General features: G+C 37.2%; 2 protein-coding genes across 2 annotated transcripts in view; one reads left to right on the top strand and one right to left on the bottom strand.

Moving 5' to 3' along the window:
• Nucleotides 1-11492: 11492 nt before the first annotated feature.
• On the bottom strand, nt 11493-13921 carry LOC128251188 (uncharacterized). The gene is made up of 4 exons (XM_089343776.1): nt 13833-13921; nt 12922-13038; nt 11824-12748; nt 11493-11793 (listed from the first exon to the last, which is right to left on the bottom strand). The coding sequence occupies exons 1-4, from the start codon at nt 13919-13921 to the stop codon at nt 11500-11502; spliced, it is 1425 nt and encodes a 474-aa protein (XP_089199902.1). The 3' UTR covers nt 11493-11499.
• A 1426-nt stretch (nt 13922-15347) lies between these two features.
• Nucleotides 15348-23962, top strand: part of LOC106872323 (flotillin-2) — a 79519-nt gene continuing 70904 nt past the window's right edge. Inside the window, exon 1 of the mRNA XM_089343932.1 lies at nt 15348-16042. Coding sequence (XP_089200058.1) covers nt 15994-16042 — 49 coding nt within the window. The 5' untranslated portion in view covers nt 15348-15993. The remainder of the gene's footprint in view (nt 16043-23962) is intronic.

Genomic DNA, 23962 nt, shown 5'->3' on the forward strand with positions numbered 1-23962 from the left:
GTCTACTTTTTAACGGGTAAATGACAGACAGATAGATAGACAAACAGATGGATAGTTAGGCAGAGGGGTAGATAGATAGGTAGATAGAGTGATAGACAGAAAGATAGATAGACAGAAAGATAGATAGACAGATAGATGGAAGATAGCTACATAGTTTGGTAGACAGATGGGTAGATAGATAAACAGATAGATAGATAGATAGATAGATAGATAGATAGACAATAGCTAGATAGTTTGGTAGACAGATGGGTAGATAGATAGATAGAAAGGCAGACAGATACATAGACAAACAAATGGATAGGTAGAAAGATAGATGGATTGTTAGATAGATAGATAGCAAGATATAAAAGATCATTAAGTGCATGTTAGAATGTTTATGCCAAGAGCAAGCATTAGAAAAGCTTAGTTGTTAGTTTTAAGCTGTTGGCCAGTTTAAAGCCTCCAGCTGGTCCTTTCATGTTTACTTCACTGGCAGCCAAATCTTTAGTCTTAGGATAACGTCTTCGCTACCTTCCAATAACTTTGGAGGTCTAAAAAAAAAGGGCCAAGGATGCCAACCTTTTGTGTTAAAAAAAAACAGGGAACAAATAAAAAAAATAAAAAACCCAAACTTCATGGCTGTGTGGTTAAGAAGCTTACTTTGCAGCCACATGGTTTTAAGTTCATTCCATCTGAATGGCATTTTGGGTAATTGCTTTTCACTATAGTCCAAAGTTGATTAATGCCTAATGAAATTGGTAGATGTGTAATAAGTGAATTCAGTCCCTTGTTTTGCTACATAGATATCACAATTTGATCATGTGCACAAACCCAATGGCTGTTATTCATGTGATAATTGAACGGCATGACTAGAACCTTCCATGAACACAGCCTACAAATACAGCTCAATTGATTGCCAAAACAGTCTAGAGTGATTTGGTTCCTGATGGCATTCACTCTCCACACAGCTGTTGTCATAACTACATATTCAACCTAGAATGATTGAAGAAGACATACCATGGCAACAAGAATAATGTGTTGATATGTAAAAATTAACCTGAATGTCGAATTTCTAATGAAGACTTTCTGCACTTGTCATATTTGTTGTTTCGTCTGAATATTTCTTTACTTGTATTGCATGAGCACATTCTATATTAATGTAACAATAAATTATGTTCATAAACATAAAGCCGCTTTCCCATGATTGCTACAAGTGGAAACAGTGTGGAAGTCCATCCATCATCATCATCATCGTCATTTAATACCTGTCTTCCATGGTCGGATGGTTTGACAGGAGCTAGTGAACCCCATTTGGGAAAAGAGAGAAGGGAAGAGGAGGAGAGAGAGAGAGAGAGAGAGAGAGAGGAAAAGAGAGAAGAAGGTGAAGAAGGTGGGTCTGGGCATACCCAGGTTGCAGGGAGGTGAATATAAGCGAAGTGTTTACAGAGGATTGGACTGGATGAGAAGACAAGGAGTTCACAAGAATGGAAACGGAGAGTGGGAGACAGAGGGGAGCGAGTGGTGAATTGGGTGTGTGTGTGTGTGTGTGGATATATGTGTGTGTGTGTGTATAAGTGAATGAGAAAAGGAAGAAAATGGAGAACTTGACATGCAGACATCAGTTTATTCAAAGACATTCAAATCCATATAATGAAATTCCAGTCCTATAGCTGTTTCTATATACAATTAGTTCAATTACAGAATTTAGATTAAATTAGTTTAATTTAATTTTTATAATTGAAATAATTGGATATAGAAACGGCAGTAGGACTGGAATTTCATTATATGGATTTGAATGTCTTTGAATAAACTGATGTCTGCATGTCAATTTGTCCATTTTCTTCCTTTTCTTATTCATAAATATTTTAAATACCTATATATATCAATGCAAAACTAATATGTTTAGTTTTCACTGAACACTGGTATGAACTGAACAACTAGGATGCTAGCATCCCTTAAAGGATTATAGGTCCTTGACACAATTATATATACATATATAGTCAACCTAGCTAAAACCAAAATCCTAATAAGTAGGAAGGTAGATAAAACACAAACCCCTTCAGGTAGATGGCCCTGCTCAGTATGTAGAAAAGGAGTAGGTAGTAACTCTATAAGATGTACCCGGTGCAAGCTATGGACACATAAGAGGTGCAGCAACATCAAAGGCAGGTTAACTAGCAAGTTAGTTTTTGTTTGTGGCAGATGTTCAGGTGCAATAAAGACTGTAAACAAACAGGAAACAACTTCTATCTCATTCCAGGGTGAAAAACTAGAGGTAGTCGATAGCTTCCGCTATCTGGGCGACCAAGTTAGTAGTGGGGGTGGGTGCGCTGAAAGTGTAGCTGCTAGAATAAGAATAGCCTGGGCAAAGTTTAGAGAGCTCTTACCCCTGCTGGCGACAAAGGGACTCTCACTCAGAGTAAAAGGCAGACTGTATGACGCATGCGTACGAACAACCATGCTACATGGCAGTGAAACATGGGCTGTAACTGCTGAGGACATACATAAGCTCGCAAGGAATGAAGCCAGTATGCTCCGTTGGATGTGTAATGTCAATGTGAATACCCGTCAGAGTGTAAGTATCTTGAGAGAAAAGCTGAACATTAGAAGCATCAGTTGTGGCGTGCAAGAGAGACGATTGCGCTGGTATGGACATGTGGTAAGAATGGATGAGGATAGCTGCATGAAAAAGTGCCACACCCTAACAGTTGAGGGAACCCGTGGAAGAGGTAGGCCCAGGAAGACCTGGGCTGAGGTGGTGAGGCAAGACCTTCGTACATTGGGCCTCACCGAGGTGATGACTACTGACCGAGACCTTTGGAAATGTGCTGTGCGTGAGAAGACCCGGCAAGCCAAGTAAGATCGTTGCCAGTGCCCCTGGACTGGTTCTTGTGCGGGTGGCACATGAGATGCACCATTTTGAGTGTGGCCGTTGCCAGTACCGCCTGACTGGCTCCCGTAGGATTTTCGAGTGAGATCATTGCCAGTGCCCCTGGACTGGCTTGTGCGGGTGGCACATAAAAGACACCATTTCGAGCGTGGCCGTTTTCGTGCGGGTGACACGTAAAAGCACCCACTACACTCTCTGAGTGGTTGGCGTTAGGAAGGGCATCCAGCTGTAGAAACTCTGCCAAATCAGACTGGAGCCTGGTGTTGCCATCCGGTTTCACCAGTCCTCAGTCAAATCGTCCAACCCATGCTAACATGGAAAGCGGACGTTAAACGATGATGATGATGATGATGATGGACATAGATATATCTGTGTGTGATGTGCATGTGTGTATGTATGTGTGTGTATATATATATGCAAAGTATGGGGGTTTAGTTCACAGGCTATCTAAACGATTAGGCATGCCAGGTAAGTGCTGTAATGGATTACTTGGGCTCCAAGGTTGTAGCTGAGGCAGTAGTTATGGAGCCATTGCAGATTTCCGATGCAGCGGATATATATATATGTGTGTGTGTGTGTGTCAGAGTGTCCTTCTCCTAGAAGACTTGCCTTCACCATGGCTAAGGAGCCCCACCATGGTAATGATGGTCTCCTTAATTAGCTGCACTATTAAAGCCATGACTGTTTGATGGAGGTAGATTGGGCTCATGTTTTAAAATGAAGCCTTGATCAGGACAACCAATATAGAAGAACGAAATTTTGAATTAAAATTGACTTACCAATGTTGGCTTGCAGTTTCCTTTTGAGGAAAAGCTTAGGAGAAGGTACTCCAGCATAAAATCTGCAGTCAACTTAGTACTTGTAATTTTGCTTTGCTTGTTATTGGAATCTACTATTTTGACCCAGGAAATGCAGTGTTGAGTCTTTCCATCTGTTGAACATAGAGTTCTGCATTGACCGTTTCGTACCGTTCAAGCAATTCGTAATGGATAATCCTTTCCCAGTCACACCATACAGACAACATTGCTTTACGTGGATGAAGATCTTGTTTCACGTGCGGTGTCGCTTGTTTACTGGGGCTAAGCCATTCCTTACACTGCTTCATATTGATGTAAAGGCACCATTTTTTGTCGCCAGTAATGATTTGGTAAAGAAATTGTTGCTTGTGTCCATGAGTTGAGTGGTGACGAGCAAGCAAACCAGCGGAGATTGTGGCTTGTTGATTATTGTTGTTGTCACTTAAAGCAATCAGAACCCATGCTCCATACTTCTGAACCTTTCCCATCAAGTGAAGATGCTTCTCTATAGCATTGTGGGAGCATTCCATTTTCTCTGCCAGTTCCCTTGTCGTTTCACGAGAATTTTTGTGCAAAAGTTGGTTTAATCGCTCTTCCTCGAACTCAACTGGACGGCCAGAATGAGGTGCATCTTTGAGGTCAAAATTTCCATTTTTGAACTTGGCATACCAAACACGAGCAGTTCTTTCAGCTATGGTACCCTCTCATGACCTTCGAACGTTGGGCCTCACAGAGTCAATGACAAATGACTGAGACCTTTGGAGATATGCTGTGCTTGAGCAGATCTGGCAAGCCAAGTGAGACCATAACCATGGCCTATGCCAGTGCAGCATAACTGGCCCATTTAAGAGAACCACTCAATCACTGGGCAATAAACTGCGCTTGCGAAGACCTGTTGAGTCAAGTGAAGTCATTGTCATGGCCGATGATAGTATCGCCTGATTGGCACCTAAAAAGCACCATTTGTGTAAAAAGCTTATTGTAACTGCAGATATCAGCTTTTTACATTTATGCACTTCCAGCCACATTGAAAAGCTATCCACCACCACCACAAGGTAATATAAACCCTTAAGTGGACCTGCATAATTGATATGCAGTCTGGACCATAGAACATTGGTTTTTGGTCATGGTTGCTATTTAGTGGTAGTGATTTTGCAGCTAAGGCACACCCTCTGCTAGATTTCACACATTCTTCAATGTCACGGACTATTGTTGGCCAATATATGTATCTTCTCATTAATGATTTCATTCTCGAAATCCCTGGGCAACCCATATGAAATTCCTTTAATAATTGCTTTTGTAGTGTTGCTAGCACTATGACTCTTTGTGCATACATCAACACATTGTCACACAGAGAGAAATGGTTCGCATTTGTGTTGCACATATTTTTATCGCTTTTAGCCTTCAGTATTTCTTTCAATTTTATAATAAATTTTTCGATTTTAATTTTATGTCTTGTAAGGTAACTGGCAGTTCATGGATGATGTTACACAAAACATTTTTGATTTCATTTTATGCTCGCAATGTGGCAATCACAGTATCTTCAAATGGTTCTGAATTTTTTGAAATCAGTCTTGATAGACAATTTGCATGACCTAGTTTCTTGGATCGTATATACTCCATCTTGAACTCATAGTTTAATAATATTGTACCCCAGCATTGTAACTTATTAGCAGTGTGGGTTGGAATTCCTTTCTCAACCCAAATATCAATAATAATGTACAGTGATCAGTTTGTAGATGCAAACTTCTACTGTGCAAAAGTCTGAAATTTTTTCATGGTAAAAATTATCGTTAGAGCTTCGTTTTCGATTTTTTACTCTGCTGATATCAGAGAACATGAGGCATCTTTAAATTTATGCAGCATCACTGCTCCTATACCGGACTCAGAAGTGTCTGAAGCTACAACAGTCTCTGCTGCAGAATTGAAGTGTGATAACAACAAATCAGATATTAATATTTTTTTATTTTGTCAAATGCCTTTTGGCAATTTTCCAACCAGTTGAATTTCATATCTCTTTTCAACAGATTATTCAGTGGGACCCTCACCTTATGCATATTTGGAATATAATTTTGGTAATAATTTGCCAGTCCTAAAAATGTTTGTAAGGTCACTATATTAGTCAGAAGGGGCATATTTTTAATTGCGTCTGCCCTCAATGGGTCTGGTCAACGTCCATTTCTGTCAATGATTTGTCTTATATATCTTATTTTTGGTAAGAAAATTCGCATTTTTCTTCACTCAAAGTAAAACTGTAATCCCTAATTTTTTTGAATAGATATTTTAACATGCTCTATGTGTTGATCCCTGGATTCAATTTTAATGAACATATCATCCAGATAGGGAATTGCAAATTCACAGTTCTCTTACACTGCATCCATAATCTGTTGAAAAATCACTGGTGCACCCTTTAAGCCAAATGGTAACCTGCTGTATTTATACAGTCCTTTATTTGCAGAGTTAAATTTTGGTCCTGTTTTAATTTTGTTAATATCCAGGAATGTATATCTGCATCCTTGCTTGCAGTAAGCCCATGAACAAAAATTAATGACTTAAACATGTCCTGAGGTCAACTCATCCAATTTGGATTTCTCACACTCTCTGTCAACTACTCCATCATAGGTGACAAAATCTTCATCATCTTTTTTGACCAAATTTAAACATTACCAGTGAGTGTTGAACAGGGAACTTCTTTCACCAAAAATTTTTGATAAAATATTATTTCATTGAAACAAATCTCACCTGGCTTCTTCAGCAGGAGATAACTTTCTTAAAAGTGATTGTCCTCTTTTCTCGTCAGACCAGCTTTTACACTCTTCTTTGAAGATTTCATCGTATCTATGAAAATATGCAGAGAAGGTAATCCCTTGTCCTGGATTATAGATGAATTCTCAGCTGAATTTGTTACACTGTCTGGCAAGTATGAACCTGAAGTATTTTCAAACTCCTTCAACATTAATTCCAACAACTGTTGTAGTTGTTGTTGTAGTGTAATGTCAGTGTGCACACATGGCAGAGTGTAAGCACCTTGAGAGAAATGCTGGACATAAGAAGCATCGGATGTGGTGTGCAAGAGAGATAACTGCGCTGGTATGGTCATGTGCTACATATGGATGAGGAGAGCTGTGTGAAGAAGTGTCACTGCCCAACAGTGGAAGGAATCCAAGAAAGAAGGAGCCCCAGGAAGACATGGGATGAGGTGGTGAAGCATGACCGTTGAACGTTGGGTCTCACAGAGGCAATGACGAAAGACCGAGACCTCTGGAGATATGCTGTGATTGAGAAGACCCTGCAAGGAAAGTGAGATCACAGCCATAGTCTACACCAGTGTTGCATAACCAGCCCATTTAAGGAGTACCTTTGAATTGTTGGGTGACATGCCGCGCTTGAGGAGACATCGAGTTAAGTAAAATCAAAATCAAATAAAATCACAATCAAATGGAAATTGTAGTTGTGGCCAATGCTAGTGCTGCCTCACTGGCTCCTGTGCTGATGGCACGTAAAAAACACCCACTACACTCTTGGAGTGGTTGGCGTTAGGAAGGGCATCCAGTCGTAGAAACATTGCCAGATCAGATTGGAGCCTGGTGTGGCCTCCTGGCTTGCCAGTCCCCACTCAAACCGTCCAACCCATGCCAGCATGGAAAACGGATGTTAAACGATGATGATGATGATAATGATATATATATATGTATATATATATATATATATATATATATATATATATATATATATATATCTGATTCACAATTAAAGGTGCAGAAATGAATGAATAAGGTAACTCCGAATGAATAAGGTGACGTAATCCAATGGTAGAGAGGGATGTATGAATCAGGTACTCCAAAACAGGTGGGGGTGTGGGGTGTGGGGGTGTAGGGGGTGTAGGGGGTCCATGTGAGCATGCCTTAAATAGCCAATTCACAAAAACAGAGTAACAAAGAAAAGAAAAAACAAACAAACATGAAGGTGTAGTGCAAGCAATGTATTGATAAGACGCTCGATGAAAGAAGAGAGTTGTTGTTTTACATTTCAAGCATAACTCTTTATCAGAAACAGTAAAAACAGGAAAGTCTAAAGGGAAAGAAAGAAGAAGGAGGGAAAATCACCAACAGTCCACATGAGGTTACATTTCTGAAGTGACTGGACTGCTGGTCATTTTTCCTCCGTCTTCCTTCTTTCGCTTTAGACTTTCTTGTTTCCCTTGTTTCTGACAAAGATCTATGCTTGAACCATGAAACAACTCTCTTCTTTCAGTGAGCATCATACTAATACATTGCTTGTGCTATGTCCTCATGTTTGTTTGTTCATTTTTGCCTTTTATACCTGTTTTTTTTTTATTGACTATATATATATATATATATATATATATATATATATATATATATAATATAATATAGGATAAATTCTTTATAAGAATTTATCAAGTAGTCAGCGTGAAAAAACCTCATAATGAAAAAATAATGAAAAAATTCATCATTTCTTCATAAATATAAATAATTATATATAAAGGGCATTAACTGTGTAGTAATGCCTCACGCTTCGAGGGACTAAATAAGTAAAAAACTACCAAAAAATAAGCAACATATTTACTGAAAGCGAGGGAATGCAGCTTTCAAAATTTATCTCTTAAAAACATTTAACTCAATGGTAGACCACTGGTTTCTCAATCAAATACAGAAAAAACTGAAGTAACCTGTATTCTTTTGTTCATCAGTACACGTATGGTCAAGATACATAAAAATAAACAAGAATCAACCTACCACGATGTAGCCATCACAGCACGATGACTTTTGTCCATAATTATATATCCATGAAAGAGATTTGAATTTATCCGGTTGCATCTCAGTAACATGTGCTTTGATTCTTGTTTATTTTTATGTATCTTGACCATATGTGTACTGATGAACAAAAGAATACAGGTTACTTCACAGTTTTTTCTGTATTTGATTGAGAAACCAGTGGTCTACCGTTGAGTTAAATGTTTTTAAGAGATAAATTTTGAAAGCTGCATTCCCTTGCTTTCAGTAAATATGTTGCTTATTTTTTGGTAGTTTTTGACTTATTTAGTCCCTCGAAGCGTGAGGCATTACTACACAGTTAATGCCCTTTATATATAATTATTTATATATATATATATATATATATATATATCTTCATCATAATCATCATCATCGTTTAACATCCGCTTTCCATGCTAGTATGGGTTGGACGATTTGATTGAGGACTGGTGAACCAGATGGCTACACCAGGCTCCAATCTGATTTGGCAGAGTTTCTACAGCTGGATGCCCTTCCTAATGCCAACCACTCCGAGAGTGTAGTGGGTGCTTTTACGTGCCACCAGCATGGCACTAAAGTTGAAGTCTGGTCATAGAGTGACCAATGGTTTTGCATTTATGAAAGCCACAGCTTTGTGGACAGCTCATCAAACTCTATACAAAGACAAATTTAACTCTTCATCTCTCGGAGAAGGAAAGTTGTTACAGTCAAAATGTCATCAGGGCATTGTTCTGGCATTGGTGAGGGTGGATTATCTCCTCTAAAGCAGCCAGTTTAGGGAATAGGAATCTACCCCCTGGCCCGCTAACAGATCATAAGGACTCTTATGAGCTTAATCAGTGAATGGGGAATCCCAATTTTGCAGCAGGTAGCACTTGAAATGGATACATTGTGAGAATATTTCTGGGTGAATATTTCTTGGTGAGAATATTCAGTGAGCCAAATCTTATTGAGTCTTTAAGTATTGTCTTGTTCAGCTATGCAGAGCTTGCAGCATCCACTTCCACCGATGTGTGTGTGTGTGTGTGTGTGTGTCGTCTGTGTGTGTGTGTGTGTCGTGTGTGTGTGTGTGTGTGTGTGTGTCGTGTGTGTGTGGTGTGTGTCTGTGTGTGTGTCTATGTCCGTGTGTGTGTGTGTGTGTGTGTGTATGAAAGTGCATGGCCTAGTGGTTAGGCATATTGTACTGATGATTGTGAGATCATGGTGTCAATTTCCAGACCAGCTGCATGTTCTGTTCTTGGGCAAAACACTTAATTTCATATTGCTCCAGTCCACTCAGCTGTAAATGGATAACCCTGTGACTGAGTAGCCTTCTGATAGGGGTAATGTTGGCCAGTTTGCCTAGCCAACACTTGCATAGATAAGTTGATCACAAACACTGGCCTGGAATGTATCCAGGCCTTCAGGCAGTGATGATGGACTGAGAAGTGTGGCACGGGGACTTTGTGGCTGCAGCTTGGGCTGGAACCTGAACATAATAATAATAATAATAATAATAATAATAATAATAATAATAACAATAATAATAATAATCATAATAATAATAATAATAATAACAATAATAAAACGAGAAAGCAACCATACTCTGGGATATGCCAATACACACAGATAGAGAAATTAAGGCCAATAGACCAGATATAGTTGTCAAAGATCATGAAGAAAAAAAATGCTTTCTAATTGATGTATCAATACCAGCAGATGACAACGTTTCTCTAAAAGAAATGGAAAAACTTTCAAAATACAAAGACCTGGAAATAGAGATAACTCGAATGTGGAATCTAAAAACAGAAACAATTCCTATCATAGTAGGTGCCTTAGGTATAATAAAAAAATATTCAGACAAATACATAACAAAAACACCAGGACTTACAAATATATATAACATACAGAAAATTGCACTACTGGGTACTGCACACATTCTACGCAAAACACTTTCAATACAGTAAACATAAGAGCACCACAGCAAACCACAGCACATACCCAAGGTGCACAGAGCTGCGCTCGGTAGTGAAGTGAAAGCACGTTATAAAAATACAACTACTGAATAATAATGATAATCACTAAGCCAGCAAAAGCTAAAATGATGTGAAGTGCATTGCAACCAGCAATGTATAACAATGTCCAATAGTCTGGTTGATCATGTGATATTATATATCATCTTCATCATCATTATCATCTTCATCATCATTGTCTTCATCCTCATCTTCATCTTCATTGTCAACTTCATCCTCATTGCTGTCTTCATCCTCATCGTTGTCTTCATCCTCATCCTCATCTTCATCCCCATCCTCATCTTCATTTTCATTGTCATCTTCATCCTCATTGCTGTCTTCATCCTCATCCTCATCTTCATCCCCATCCTCATCTTCATTTTCATTGTCATCTTCATCCTCATTGCTGTCTTCATCCTCATCATCATCTTCAACCTCATCGTCATCATCTTCATTCTCATCTTCATCATTATCACGGTCTACATCCTCATGGTTGCCTTCATCCTCATTATCGTCATCAACCTCATCACCATCTTCATCCTTATTGTTGCCTTTATCCTCATCCTAATCATCATCTTCATCCTCATTGTCATCTTCATCCTCATTGTCATCTTCATCATCTCCAGCCTCATTGTTGTCTTCATCCTTATCGTCATCTTCATCCTCATTGTCTTCATCCTTATCATTGTATTCATCCTCATCATTGTCTTCATCCTCATCATTGTCTTCATCCTTATCATCGTCTTCATCTTCATCAGTGTCTACATCCTCATTGCCTTCATCCTCAAACTTATCGCCATCTTCATCTTTATTGTTGTCTTCAACCTCATCATCTTCATTATTTCATCGTCTTCATTTTCATTGTCATCTTCATCCTCATTGTCATCAACATCTTCATTATCTTCACTCTCATTGTCACCTTCATCCTCATCATTCTCTTCATCTTCATTATTGTCCTCCTCATTGTCTTCATTTTTATTGTCGTCTTCATCCTCATCCTCATCTTTATCCTTGTTATCTTCATCATTATCATTGCCATCATCCTCATAATCATCGCATTCATCCTAATTGTTGTCTTCATTCTCATCATTGTCTACATCCTCATTCTCATCGTCATCTTCATCCTCATTGTCGTCTTCATTCTCATCATCATCTTCCTCCTCCTCATCGTCTTCCTCCTTATCGTCGTCTTCATCCTCATCATCTTCATTCTCATCATCTCTAACTTCATTGTGGTCTTCATCTTCATCATTATCTTCATCCTCATTGTTGTCTTCGTCCTCATCATCATCTTCAACCTCATTGTCATCTTCATCTTCATCCTCATCATCGTGTACATCCTCATTGTCATCTTCAACCTAATCGTCATCTTTATTCTAATCATCGTCTTCATCTCCATCCTCATTGTCATCCTCATCATTGTCTTCATCCTCATCATCATATTCATCTTCATCGTTGCCTTCATCCTCATTGTCATCTTCAACCTCATCATCATCTTCATCCTCATTGTCCTGCTCATCCTTATTGTTATCTTCATCCTCATTGTCGTCATCCTCATCATCATCTTCATTCTCATCACCGTCTTTATTCTCACCATTGTCTTCATCCTCATTGTCATCTTCATCTTCATCATTGTGTTCATCACCTTCATTGTCATCATCTTCATCCTCATAGTTGTCTTCATTCTCCTCTTCATCCTCATCGTCCTCTTCATCTTCATCATTGTGGTCTTCATCACCTTCATCATCATCTCCATCTTCATTGTTATCTTCATCCTCATATTTGTTTTCATTCTCATCATGTTCATCCTCATCGTCATTTTCATCTTCATCATCATTGTGGTCTTCATCCTCATCGTCATCATCATCTTCATATTCACTGTTGTTTTCATCCTTATCATCGTCTTCATCTTCATTGTCATCTTCAACCTCATCGTCATCTTCTTCCTTATCATCATCTTCATCTTCATTGTCCCGTTCATTCTCATTGTTTTTATCCTGATTGCTGTCTTCATCTTCATCACCATCTTCATTCTCATCCTCATCATCGTCTTCATCCTCATTGTCATCTTCTTCTTCATCGTCAATTTCATCCTCTTCGTCACCTTCATCTTCATTGTTGTCTTCATCCTCATCATCATCTTTATCTTCATCGTCATTGTCATCCTCATTGTTGTCCTCATCCTGATTGCCGTCTTCGTTATTATTATCATCTTCATCTTCATCATTGTCTTTATCCTCATCATCGTCATCCCCATTGTCATCTTCATTGTTGTCTTCATCTTCACCGTCACCTTCATCTTCACCGTCACATCTTCATTGTCATCTTTATCTTCATCATCGTCTCCTTCATCCTCTTCGTCACCTTCATCTTCATTGTTGTCGTCATACTCTTCGGCATTGTAATGTCCACTTTTTCATGTTTGAATGGAATTTGTAGCAGTGGGTTTTGTATGGCTGGAAGCCATACCTATTGCCATATCTCACCTGTTTACAGGTAAGGTAATATTTCCCCAGAACCAGACATGTTGACTAGAATGAAAAATATGGGTGCAGATCCCTAGAATATTCTTAAGTTTTGAACCTGGAGAAGTACAGAATAAGCTGTAACAGAAAAAAAAAAGAAAAAAAAAAATGCAGGCACACAGTGCAAGAATATTCTTATGTATTGAAACTGGCAAAGTACAGGACAAGAAGAGAAAAATCTTCAAGTATTTTCTACTCAAGTTAGAAATTGCTAAATAAATTTCTAAAATTGTTTATGAAATAGTGTGTGCAGTGTTTTGTTTTTATATTTTTTTTGCTTTTTCTTGTAGTTTTTAAAAATTTAAGTTAATACTTTTGATTTGAAAATTTCTTTGTATTAAGTTGAAATGTTTCTGTCTTATTTTAATAGTATATTATTGTTGTTTTAATTTTATTTTCCTATCAGAACTCATCATCCAAACATTTAAAATCACAGCTGTTAAGTTATAAAATTAAACTGATGTAGAATATATGCAATTCAAAAGATTAAAAATGGTACAAAAATTTTTTTAAAAGAAACAAATGAATTAATAATTTTCAAGTTTGCATTATTAGATAGCAAAGTATTTTCTATTTACTGTTAGAAAAATATTTAAAAAAATGAAAGCTAATGAACAAATTGAGTTCAAAATGTAGAAATGACTCTAGCTTTCCTTTAAAAAATGCACAATTTTGCATAAATTGTTATTATGTCATTTTTTAAAATATATAAATTTGTAATATCAATTTTTTGATATGTAAACTTGCAGTTGATTATTCTTTTCACTAAAATCGAAAATAAATAAGTTCTTGAATATTTTAATTTAAACTTTTAAGTAAAAATAGAAAATGTAAAAGGGCATTTATTACTATTTTAGATTTTAAATTCTCACTTCTGTAGCAAAATTTTAAGCTTTTTCTTCTTCTCCTGCACTTTTCCAGTTTCAATACATAAGAATATTCTGGTACTCAGTGCCCGCATTTTTTCATTCTGTTACTGCTTATTCTGTACTTTTCCAGGTTCAGTACTTAAGAATATTCTAGGATTCTGCATCCACATTTTCATTGTAGTATAACAGACAGACAGACTGATAGATAGATATACATATCTGTGTGTGTGTGTGTGTGTGTGTGTGTGTGTGTGTGTGTGTGTGTGTGCATCAATGTATATAACGGAGTATAGAAAACATTAGCGAGAAAGCAAAAAAGAAAACTTAAAAAAACAAAAACAAAGACAAAACAAAAACAGATTAAAGCAAAACAAAGAAAACTGTGCTTTTCGAACGAAATCCTTTGTAATATTTGTTCTACCACGGTTTAAAGACACACCCGCGGACTATTCTCACTGCCAGAAATGTGGTAAACAATAAATAAACGTCTCTTCGGAAATTTGTAACCAACGACGCTATTCTTCTCTTACCGTTTTATAACATAGATATGAAAAAAAGGGGGAAAAATTGTAATTTTTAAAGGAATTCACTTCAAAGAGGATTGAACTCAGAACGTTAGGAATGTATAGCAAAGTCGATCACTGAGAATGTTACAGTGACGTAACTAGTTGCGGGTTGGAATAATTAACGTCAGTGGTTTTTTTCCACTTAGGGTTTTTTTACCATCCCACTGCTTTTGTGATATTTGATATTAGGTATATAAATAGCTTTATACATACAGTTCCGGACCAATTGTCTGCCTTCTAGAAATCCGGAATTCTCAAAATCTGGGAATAGTGTACACTATACTGTACTTGTATTGAAAAAAAACAAACTGTTTTTGAAGTTAGTTAATTTGCCAATGGTGTTAAAAATAGTTTTATTTTTAATTTTTCTGAGGGATTAAATATATTCTGCTTTAGAAGGAAGTATATTAATTTGTACATATATCAATTAAATAAAATCGTGTTCTTTACTTTTATTTGTCACTTGTAGCATTATAGTGTAACCACGGTATAATAGCATGATATATTTCAAGAATTTTATGTGGATTAGTATTCTTTAAACAATAGGCACAAAGCCTGTAAATTTTGGGAGGCGGGTCTAATCGATTTCATCGATCCTAGTGCTTGATTGGTACTTGTTTCCCCACCCGAAAGGATGAAAGGCAAAGTCGATCGCAGTGGAATTTGAACCCTTCAAGCATTTTGTTCCGCATGCTCACCGCCGTATGTTGGTAAATAGATATCCCTACTTTAGAAATGTATTAATTTGAACCTATTAAATACAATTTAGTTCTTTACTTTTCATGGTTTATTTTATATTTAAACTATATCTTTCGACTGTCTCCAGAAAACCGGAAAACCCAGAAACCCGGGACACTACCAGTACCAATTTTGCCGGATATTTGGTCCGTTGCTGAATAACATACATAAATAGCTTTATACGTATTTTTTTTATTAAGTCATAAAGCCATGTTCACATTCGTACGTGAACTCCCATGATGCAACAGTGTTTAGCCTCATTTACTGAGTAGTAACGTTATCGAAAGTAGGCCAAAGCGAAGAGCGAAACCGTGACTGACAGAAGTTGGCATTCCTTATTCATATTCCCTCACGCTCACACACACACCTACACATACATACATACACAGATATATATATATATATTAGACACATACATACGTAAATATATATACACGCTCGACCAGTGCGTGATTTAAATCAGATCGAAAGGTAACATTACCAACATAAGAAGACAAGGAGGGCAGCAAGGCGACCAATTACCATCCCCGCTCTCTGCTTTCTCTACATACATTAATTTTACGTTAATTGACTTTATACACACGTATATAGTCGTTTAGCGGTAAGTCGAAACCTTCAGCCCCAGTTATACGTCCAACGGAAGAAAGAAAAGGAAGGAAAAATTCAAAAGAATAAGGAAAGTAAAGCTTCATCGTTACGATCGTTAAGAACAATAATATTATTATATCCGTCCGTCGCCTCTATATTTTGTGTGGGTAGATCTAGATATCTATATATACACACACACACTATATATATATATATATATATATATATATTATATCTCTGTGTGTGATTTAAATTTTATCTACTGAAGAAAAATGGGAAATATTCATACAGCCGGACCGGACGAAGCTCTCGTCATCTCTGGTAACTATTCAACACGCCTTTCTTAAATTTATTCTCACGTTGGAGCCTAAGTGGGTGTTTATGTGTTGTATGGATGTATACATATTTATTTACGTTTATGCATGTATCTAGCGCGACAATACAAACACACAGACACTGCAACAGTGTGGGTGTGTATCTATAAGTACTGCAACAGTGTGTATGTTTTGCAGTATATATACTGCAATAGTGTGTATGTGTATACACATGCGTATATTAATGCTGTATATATATATATATATATATATATATATATATATATATATATACACGCATACACACTACAACAGTATTTATAGCGGGTGTCTGTATGTTAGGTTTTGTGGACAATTTGTGTGGGTATACATATTTTTTCTAATATAATATAACAGTGTTTTATGTGGAGAGAATTATTTCTTTATTTCGTGATCTGATATCTGTGTTTTATGTACTTAACAAGTGTGTATAAACATAATATCGATTGTTTATTTGTGTGTGAAATCTGTTGCAGTGTGACTGGGTGTTCATGTGTGTTTCGTATGCGTTGTATGCCATGTTAACAAGAGAAGCTATACATGGTCACTTCCACTCTGCAAGAAATAATTGTCATGTCTCCCTATAAATTGCACACCTTACTGTCTAAAAGGACAGGATCATTGCATGAATGAAGATGTCAACAAAATGTTACCTATATAACTACACAACTGTGCTTCTCCCCCAATTTTGTTTCCTCTTAACTTTCTGAAAAATGTGTAATTTTCTTTTAATGAAATATTTTACAAATGCCCTTCAGGTGGTGTAGATTACCTATTTAATATAGATGTACGTGTATGTGTGTATATATTAGTACGTATTCTAAGTTTATGCATTGTAGATGTCTGCGCATAGTCGGTATGCATCGCGCGCGTGTGTATATGTGTGTGTTTGGTGGTTGTAATTGTAGAATATTAGGCTCTAAACGTGCCTCTAGTCATTTTATTGGTTCAGTTGTTTAAAATTTATATTTATAATCATTAATTGTTATGTGCATTCATGTATGTGTGTATATATATATATATATATATATATATATATATATACACACATACACATATACTCCCGTTGAAATTTTGTTATGCTGCAATGTTATTGTTTAGCGACAGGTCATCCAGCAAACGAATCATCGATCGACCGAGTCTTATATTCAAAGTCTCTTCACTTTCGATCATCTGGGTTTTTTAAGATTTTGTATTTAGTGTATCTAAAGACGATATTATAGAATGTGTTGTGCATTATTTTAATCATATTATGGTGTGCTGTGCGAAATTTGACTGCCATTGCTAACATATTTAGTTATCAATGTAGAAGTGAGTCTCCGTCGTTGGCTTATACATGTTTGTAAGACAGTAGGGTTTGCTGAGAGGCGCTGGCGTGGCTGTGTGGTTAAGAAACTTGCTTCCGAACCATGTGGTCTTGGGTTCAGTCTCACTGCGCAGCCTCTTGAGCAAGTATCTTGTAAGTGCCGTTACAAAAACACGAAACAAAACAAAACAACTTTGTGGGTGGATTTGGAAAATGTAAACTGAAAGAAGCCCATCACACATATATATATATATATGTGTGTGTGTATTGTTTGTTTCCCCTCTGTGTTGGTTTGAGTACATCTCCGGTTCGGAAAAAGGCCAACAGAATAAGTATTGAAGTCGATTTGCTCAACTTTAACCCTTTAAGTGCCCTAGCATGGCTCTGGTTCAACGACTGAAAAAAAAAAAAAAAAGGAATTTCTAGGTCTCCTACCTTGACTTAGACACACACACACACATATATACATATATATGTATATACATGTGTGTGTGTGTGTGTGAGCAGAGAAATTTAGCTATTATTTTCTATCAAGTCTCCCTCGGCTCATATACGTTATTCACATAAGACTATGATCTGAGGGAGTGTTGGTTCTTATTTCTGTCACATCGCGCGACCACATTGTGGTCACCCCCACGCGGGTCTTGCATCCTATTGTGCAATAAGAAGTTTTGTAGTTGCGTATGTATGGTTTTAATGTGTGGTGGTGGTGTCCTGTGTTCGGATGGTGTACTATTTTGTACGTATGTATATGATGTGTGGTTTAGCTATTGACCAGCACTAAACGATCAAAAGCATTCAAGGCGTGATCTCGAAGGGATGAAAAGCAAAGTGAATCTCCGCAGGGTTCTCTTTTGCCTTCGGATGAGCACTGGGGTCGGTTTAATCGACCTAGCCACCCCACACACACGGAAATTGGCCTTGTGCCAAAATTTGAAACTATTATTATTATTACTTGCTTATTTGAAACTATTTTGCATTGAATCCAACTCTTTGAAATGATAGCATGTATGATTTGATATTTGTACAGGTTGTGCGACCATCTACTATGTGTGTTGTACAGGGTGTCCACAAAGTCTGGGTACATGGGGATTAATACATACTTTAAGAAATTATTATTTCTTATATTTAATTGCTTGTGTTATGATTTTATTTATTCCATGTAACCACATGAGGATTAACATATACTTTAAGAAATTATTATTTCTTATATTTAATTGTTTATGTTATGATTTTATTTATTCCATGTACCCAGACTTTGTGGACACCCTGTATGTTGTACCTCTAATTTAGTGTTTAAATCTTGGTACAAAATTTTTTTTCTTCATAATTTTTAGTTTTGACCCGTGTATAAGTCGCACTACAGTTTTTTTAACCAGTTTAAATCGAGTATAAAATAATACAACTTGTATACGATGGAACGGTGTGTGTGTGTGTGTGTGTGTGTTAGTGCATGTTTCTATGCGAGTTACTTGTCCCCCCCCCTCGCATCTCCGTACTATTGCTCAAGAAGGCGATGGTTTTTTGTTAACTACTTAAATGTTCTGTATATGAATTTGTTTTCTGCCTGCCTCAAGAACAAGGCGCTTCTCTACGTGACACGCTCAAAACAGCAGCGAAATATCCCTCAAAATTCATCATACAGGCTTAAAAGACGGGAACGACGTATTAGATCATGTAGGCCTGGATATAATAAAAAGTGTGATGGTCATAACTGGAACACCCATGACCATCCTCGCTGGCGTTGTTGTTCAGTGCTTATAGAGGAGTAGAACTTTGATCATAGGCGGTCATCTTATCTTGGGTTGAAGGTATTGCTTCTCAATCGGGGTCTGTATGGTCCTTGCGGGTCCACATAAGATTTAGTTATTAAAAATTGTGTGCAATAAATTGATTTTACTTCTACAATATACACAATATTCCAACAAGTGTTTTTAAGGCAGATATCTGGTTTTAAGCACCCCATATAACCCCCCATAACTTTATTTTTTTGGAATTTTCAGAAAAGTTTTGCGAATTTGTCTTCTACTTAAGGGAAATCATTCGTTTATGATCCCACTCCCCATCATAAATCTTAAAGGTTCCACGCTTTTTCTAGTTTTCTTTTCTTTTTTTTAAAGCCGAGTTTAAAATATGGACAGTCCGATTTTTTTGCTTAAATCCAGCGAGGCAGCACCCTTGGGTGCGTCATCATTCTATTTAATGTGTTTATGGGAAGAAAAATATTGAAAAACGAGTGAGGTATCAGGTGGTCGTGAGATGTGCTAAAAATAACAACCAAATCGCCCTTAAATCATATATACAAAAAGTTTCTGACAATGCCAAAAAAAAAAAAGAAAAAATAAAGTTATATGGGATGCTTATACCAGAATTCGCTGTTTTCTTATACAGTTCCTAGTAATATTTAATTATGAAAATATCACTGGATATTTTTAAACATCAAATGGCTACGAGGGTCCATTTGAGTGGAATAGGAATCAAAGGGGTTCATAGGAAAAAAGATGGTCGAGAACCACCGTTTTGAGGTAAAATGTATTTTAGATGTGCGTATTCTAAGTTTATGATTTTGAGGTTGAGCGATATTTGGCTGCTCTTTCTAATATGTTTAGGGACTACGAAGATGCGTCCTCTTCAAGACTATTTTACTGTTCACTTTTCTGGCTTTTTGTATTTTATTCTGTGTACTGTGCAAGCAATCTGTTGTTGACGATAAATTATTTATGTGGGACAGTAAACAATAGTCTTTGTTGTTGATGGGCAAGTGGGAAACTGCACCGTGTATGAATGTGTGTATATGATACATACCGCCTGTGGAGGCGCAATGGCCCAGTGGTTAGAGCAGCGGACTCGCGGTCTTAGGATAGCGGTTTCGATTCCGAGACCGGGCGTTGTGAGTGTTTATTGAGCGAAAACACCTATAGTTCCACGAGGCTCCGGCAGGGGGGTGGTGAGGAACCCTGCTGTACTCTTTCACCACAACTTTCTCTCACTCTTTCTTCCTGTTTCTGTTGTACCTGTATTTCAGAGGGCCAACCTTGTCACGCTGAATCTCACCGAGAACTACATTAAGAGTACACGTGTCTGTGGAGTGCTCAGCCACTTGCACGTTAATTTCACGAGCAGGCTGTTCCGTTGATCGGATCAATTGGAACACTCGTCGCCGTAACCGAAGTGCCAACAATACGATACATACCTCCACACACACATATATACACACTCACATTGTATATACTTTTATTTCTTATGTGTGTACGTACATGCATACATATACATATAAGTATGTTTATATATGTATATATATTTATTTATTATTCTTAAACAAGCATGTTGTTGACAATGATTTCAAAGTTTCAGCCTGCTAGTCTGACGATTGCTTGCGAAGTCACTGTCAACAACATTCTTATATTAGAATAATAAATTTGTACTCTACAAAAGTATAGAGCAACCCATCAGGTTAATTTAAAATTGTTTTTATTATAACCGAGCATAAACACACGCGCACGCACGCACGCACACACACACACACACACACACACACACACACACACACACACACACACACACACACACACACACACACACATCTGATGTGTGTGTGTAATAATAAAAATGAGATTATATACTGTGCTCAGGTGTGCTACAAATTTTCTGAAAAGTGTAGAAAAAGATGACAGAAAATAACAATAAAGGTAGTAATGAGAACCAAAATCTGAATACTAAAGGGTTAAATATTTGGTGGGTGACTGACAAAGGTTTTATTCATGGACACTAAGAGATCTTTGGCCTTTTTGACGATTTTAAAGATGTGGTTCATCCAATGCAGATCATTGTTGATAATGATTCCTTAGTCATGTTGACCTGCAGAATTTTAGTGTAGTCAAGAGGAGTTAGTTAATTCTGGGCTTTTCCCTCCAAAAATCTTTAGCTGTGTGCTTATCTACAGCAAGCTTCAGTTGCCGGTGAGCAATTCAGGAAAAGATTTATAGCATATAGTATCTGTTTCTTTTATCTCAAGGCAGAGCTTAATGTCATATTTCATACTTCATGTTGATATATGCAACAAGAACAGATCTCTGCAGTATACAAAATGTCATTGCATCAGGAGTAGAATGTCCTCGTACCATGATTACTTCATTTTGACTTCAAACAGTTATATTGATTAGCCCTCGTGTCCATTGCAGAGAATTTCGCCTCAGGTTGTTTGTGTGGCATATAATTATAGGCTTTGGCAAAGTCGAGATAGATAATATCGAACCACAAGCTGCCATCTTTGATTCAGATGATATCTCCAAGAAATTTGGTGAGGTGGCCATAGCAATTAAATAAAGTTATGAGAGTTCCAGAATCTCTCTCTGACACAGGATGCCATCAATCTGACAATGTAGCTAGTGAAACAAACTGGACAGTAATGACAGGTGATATACAATTGTCCTTTTTGAACAGAGAAATAACACTGGCAATGTTTTGGGTTAACACTTAAAATAAGAATTGGAAGGGGAGCAAAAGCTGGTGCAGTAGAAAGAGCCTGCTGCATTTGAGAAGCAAACAAATAACACCAACACAATTAGGAAAAAGCAGTTATACAAACGCTTGAGGTGGTGTTGCGGCATTGCAGGAGCGAATTCCACAGATGCTATAGAATTTAATGACAGATGTGAAGATGGTACATTTGGATTTTTTCCAACAGTAAAAATGTCAGTATAGCATTTGGCAATAATTCTGTGCACTCTTTGAAATCATCAGTATTCTGACTTGTCTGAGGATTACGAAGAGGGCCAGCTAAGAGTGAGGCCTCTGTTTCACTTAATTGAGTTGAATGCTGTGTGTCGTTCAAATTTTATTACCCTTTTATATTAGACATCTATTTGATATGGTTGTATGCTCTGTTGTGCCTTGTATTATTCTCTGTTCTGTATATATGTATTGTTGTTTATCATCCTATCATTCTTTCCTGGCAAAGTAGACTGCTGCAGTCTCCCTAGTTTCTCTTTTGAGATTCCTAACTTGTTTTATACAGTACTGATGCTTTGTATGATGCAATGCAGATTGAAATACAGATATGCTGAAGGAGAGTCTTGACATTTCTGGAATCAAAAAATGCAAGCTAGTTTGGGCACTATAACTTAGTTCCATAGGAATCCCAGTCAGCTTTGTTCCAGACAAAGTAAGCAGTTTGGAGGTGGTGACAGCTTTTCATTCTGCCCATAAGGGATAGATTAGTAATAAGTGTAGCATGATCAGAGTTGCCTAAAGGTACTTAGTATTGATGCCAAGTTTTGGGAGCAATGTTAAACAGCAGATTCAATGTGTTGTTATTTCCTGTGGTTGAGGTGACTACTTGAGACCAGTTTGAATCCAGTTCTAAGAAAATCATTTGCACTTTGTGTCACATGGATGGTTTCCCTACGAATTTCTGGATAACTGAGGTCACCATTAATAAAAATATAGGTGGCTGTTTTCCTAGATGTAACTCTGAAGATGTTAAAAACCTGTGTTTTGAGGGTAGTTTGAAGGACAGCAAACAATTCATTGATAAACTTATAAGACTGTCTAGGGTTAAAAAAAAAAGGTGGGTGGGCGGCATACAGATGTACTGTAACTACAGAATGTATTTAAACAGATTTTAAGCAGAAACAAATGGAGACACTTGACTTTATAAACAAAATCTTCGTGAACAGGTATCAATCAGATTTCTTTCAGCCCTGTGTTGGGATTTCATTAATTATCCACAAAACTACTGCTTGTGAATTTATTATTACTCATGGCTTAAGTAACTTAGAATTTTGCATATGATAGCTGTTCAATATATTTATTCATGCAAAGCTGATGTTTCTCTCTGTCGCTACTCTGCTCTTCATCACATGATTGATTCTTCAGATGAATGAAAGTTGTCAGTCAAAGGACCTATGAGTATATACATGTGTATGGACACAAATGTGTATGGACACAAATGTGTATGTCTGTATGGTGACACACATATGTATTTGTGTGTGTACATACCGTTACATACAAATTACATACATCCACATACAAACATATATATATATATATATATATATATAGATACTAGCCTTGAAGAAGCCCTTCAGGCAGCATTCAGACTAGCTGCTGTGGAGGGTACCTTTGAGGCCTTTGGCCCTGCTATCGGGCCGCTTCGTGGCCTTCTATCTTTGTGTAATGAAGCTTCTTTCTGCAAATGTGCTAAGCACTGATGTTGATCATAGTTTAATCAATAAACAATGGAGCAAGGTAAATGCAGTAAAAATAGGGGGTCAGTGGGACCCCATTTATGTTGCTCTTCAGAAATTGAACCTCCTTACAATACTCCCGGGGTTGTTTATGGTATGAAAGTCATTGTCATTGCTCTGATTCGGTCGCCAATGTCAGGTATTTAGTTTAAAATGCAGTAAAAATAGTAGTCAATAGGGCCCCGATTAGATGGCCCTTAAAAAAATAGATTCCCTTCGGACATTCCCTAGGATTGTCCTTGCACCAATGGTCTTGGAGAAGTTAACGAACAGAGAAACATCACTCAAATTTATATTAAGGGAAGATATATATATATATATATATATATATATA

The sequence above is a fragment of the Octopus bimaculoides genome, chromosome 28 (assembly GCF_046866305.1).
Source record: "Octopus bimaculoides isolate indiv1 chromosome 28, ASM4686630v1, whole genome shotgun sequence".
In the NCBI taxonomy this organism is placed as follows: Eukaryota; Metazoa; Mollusca; class Cephalopoda; order Octopoda; family Octopodidae; genus Octopus; species Octopus bimaculoides.

What these genes read in the sequence shown, in the direction of transcription:
- LOC128251188 (XM_089343776.1), bottom strand. Translation starts at nt 13,921, where the DNA reads ATGCGGGCACTGAGTACCAGAATATTCTTATGTATTGAAACTGGAAAA. An exon ending in ATTACCTTACCTGTAAACAG is followed by an intron (nt 12,749 to 12,921) that starts GTGAGATATGGC and finishes ATGACAATGAAG; the next exon opens with ATGTGACGGTGAAGATGAAG. An exon ending in ACAATGAGGATGGAGATGAA is followed by an intron (nt 11,794 to 11,823) that starts GACGATGATTAG and finishes GATGACGATTAG; the next exon opens with GTTGAAGATGACAATGAGGA.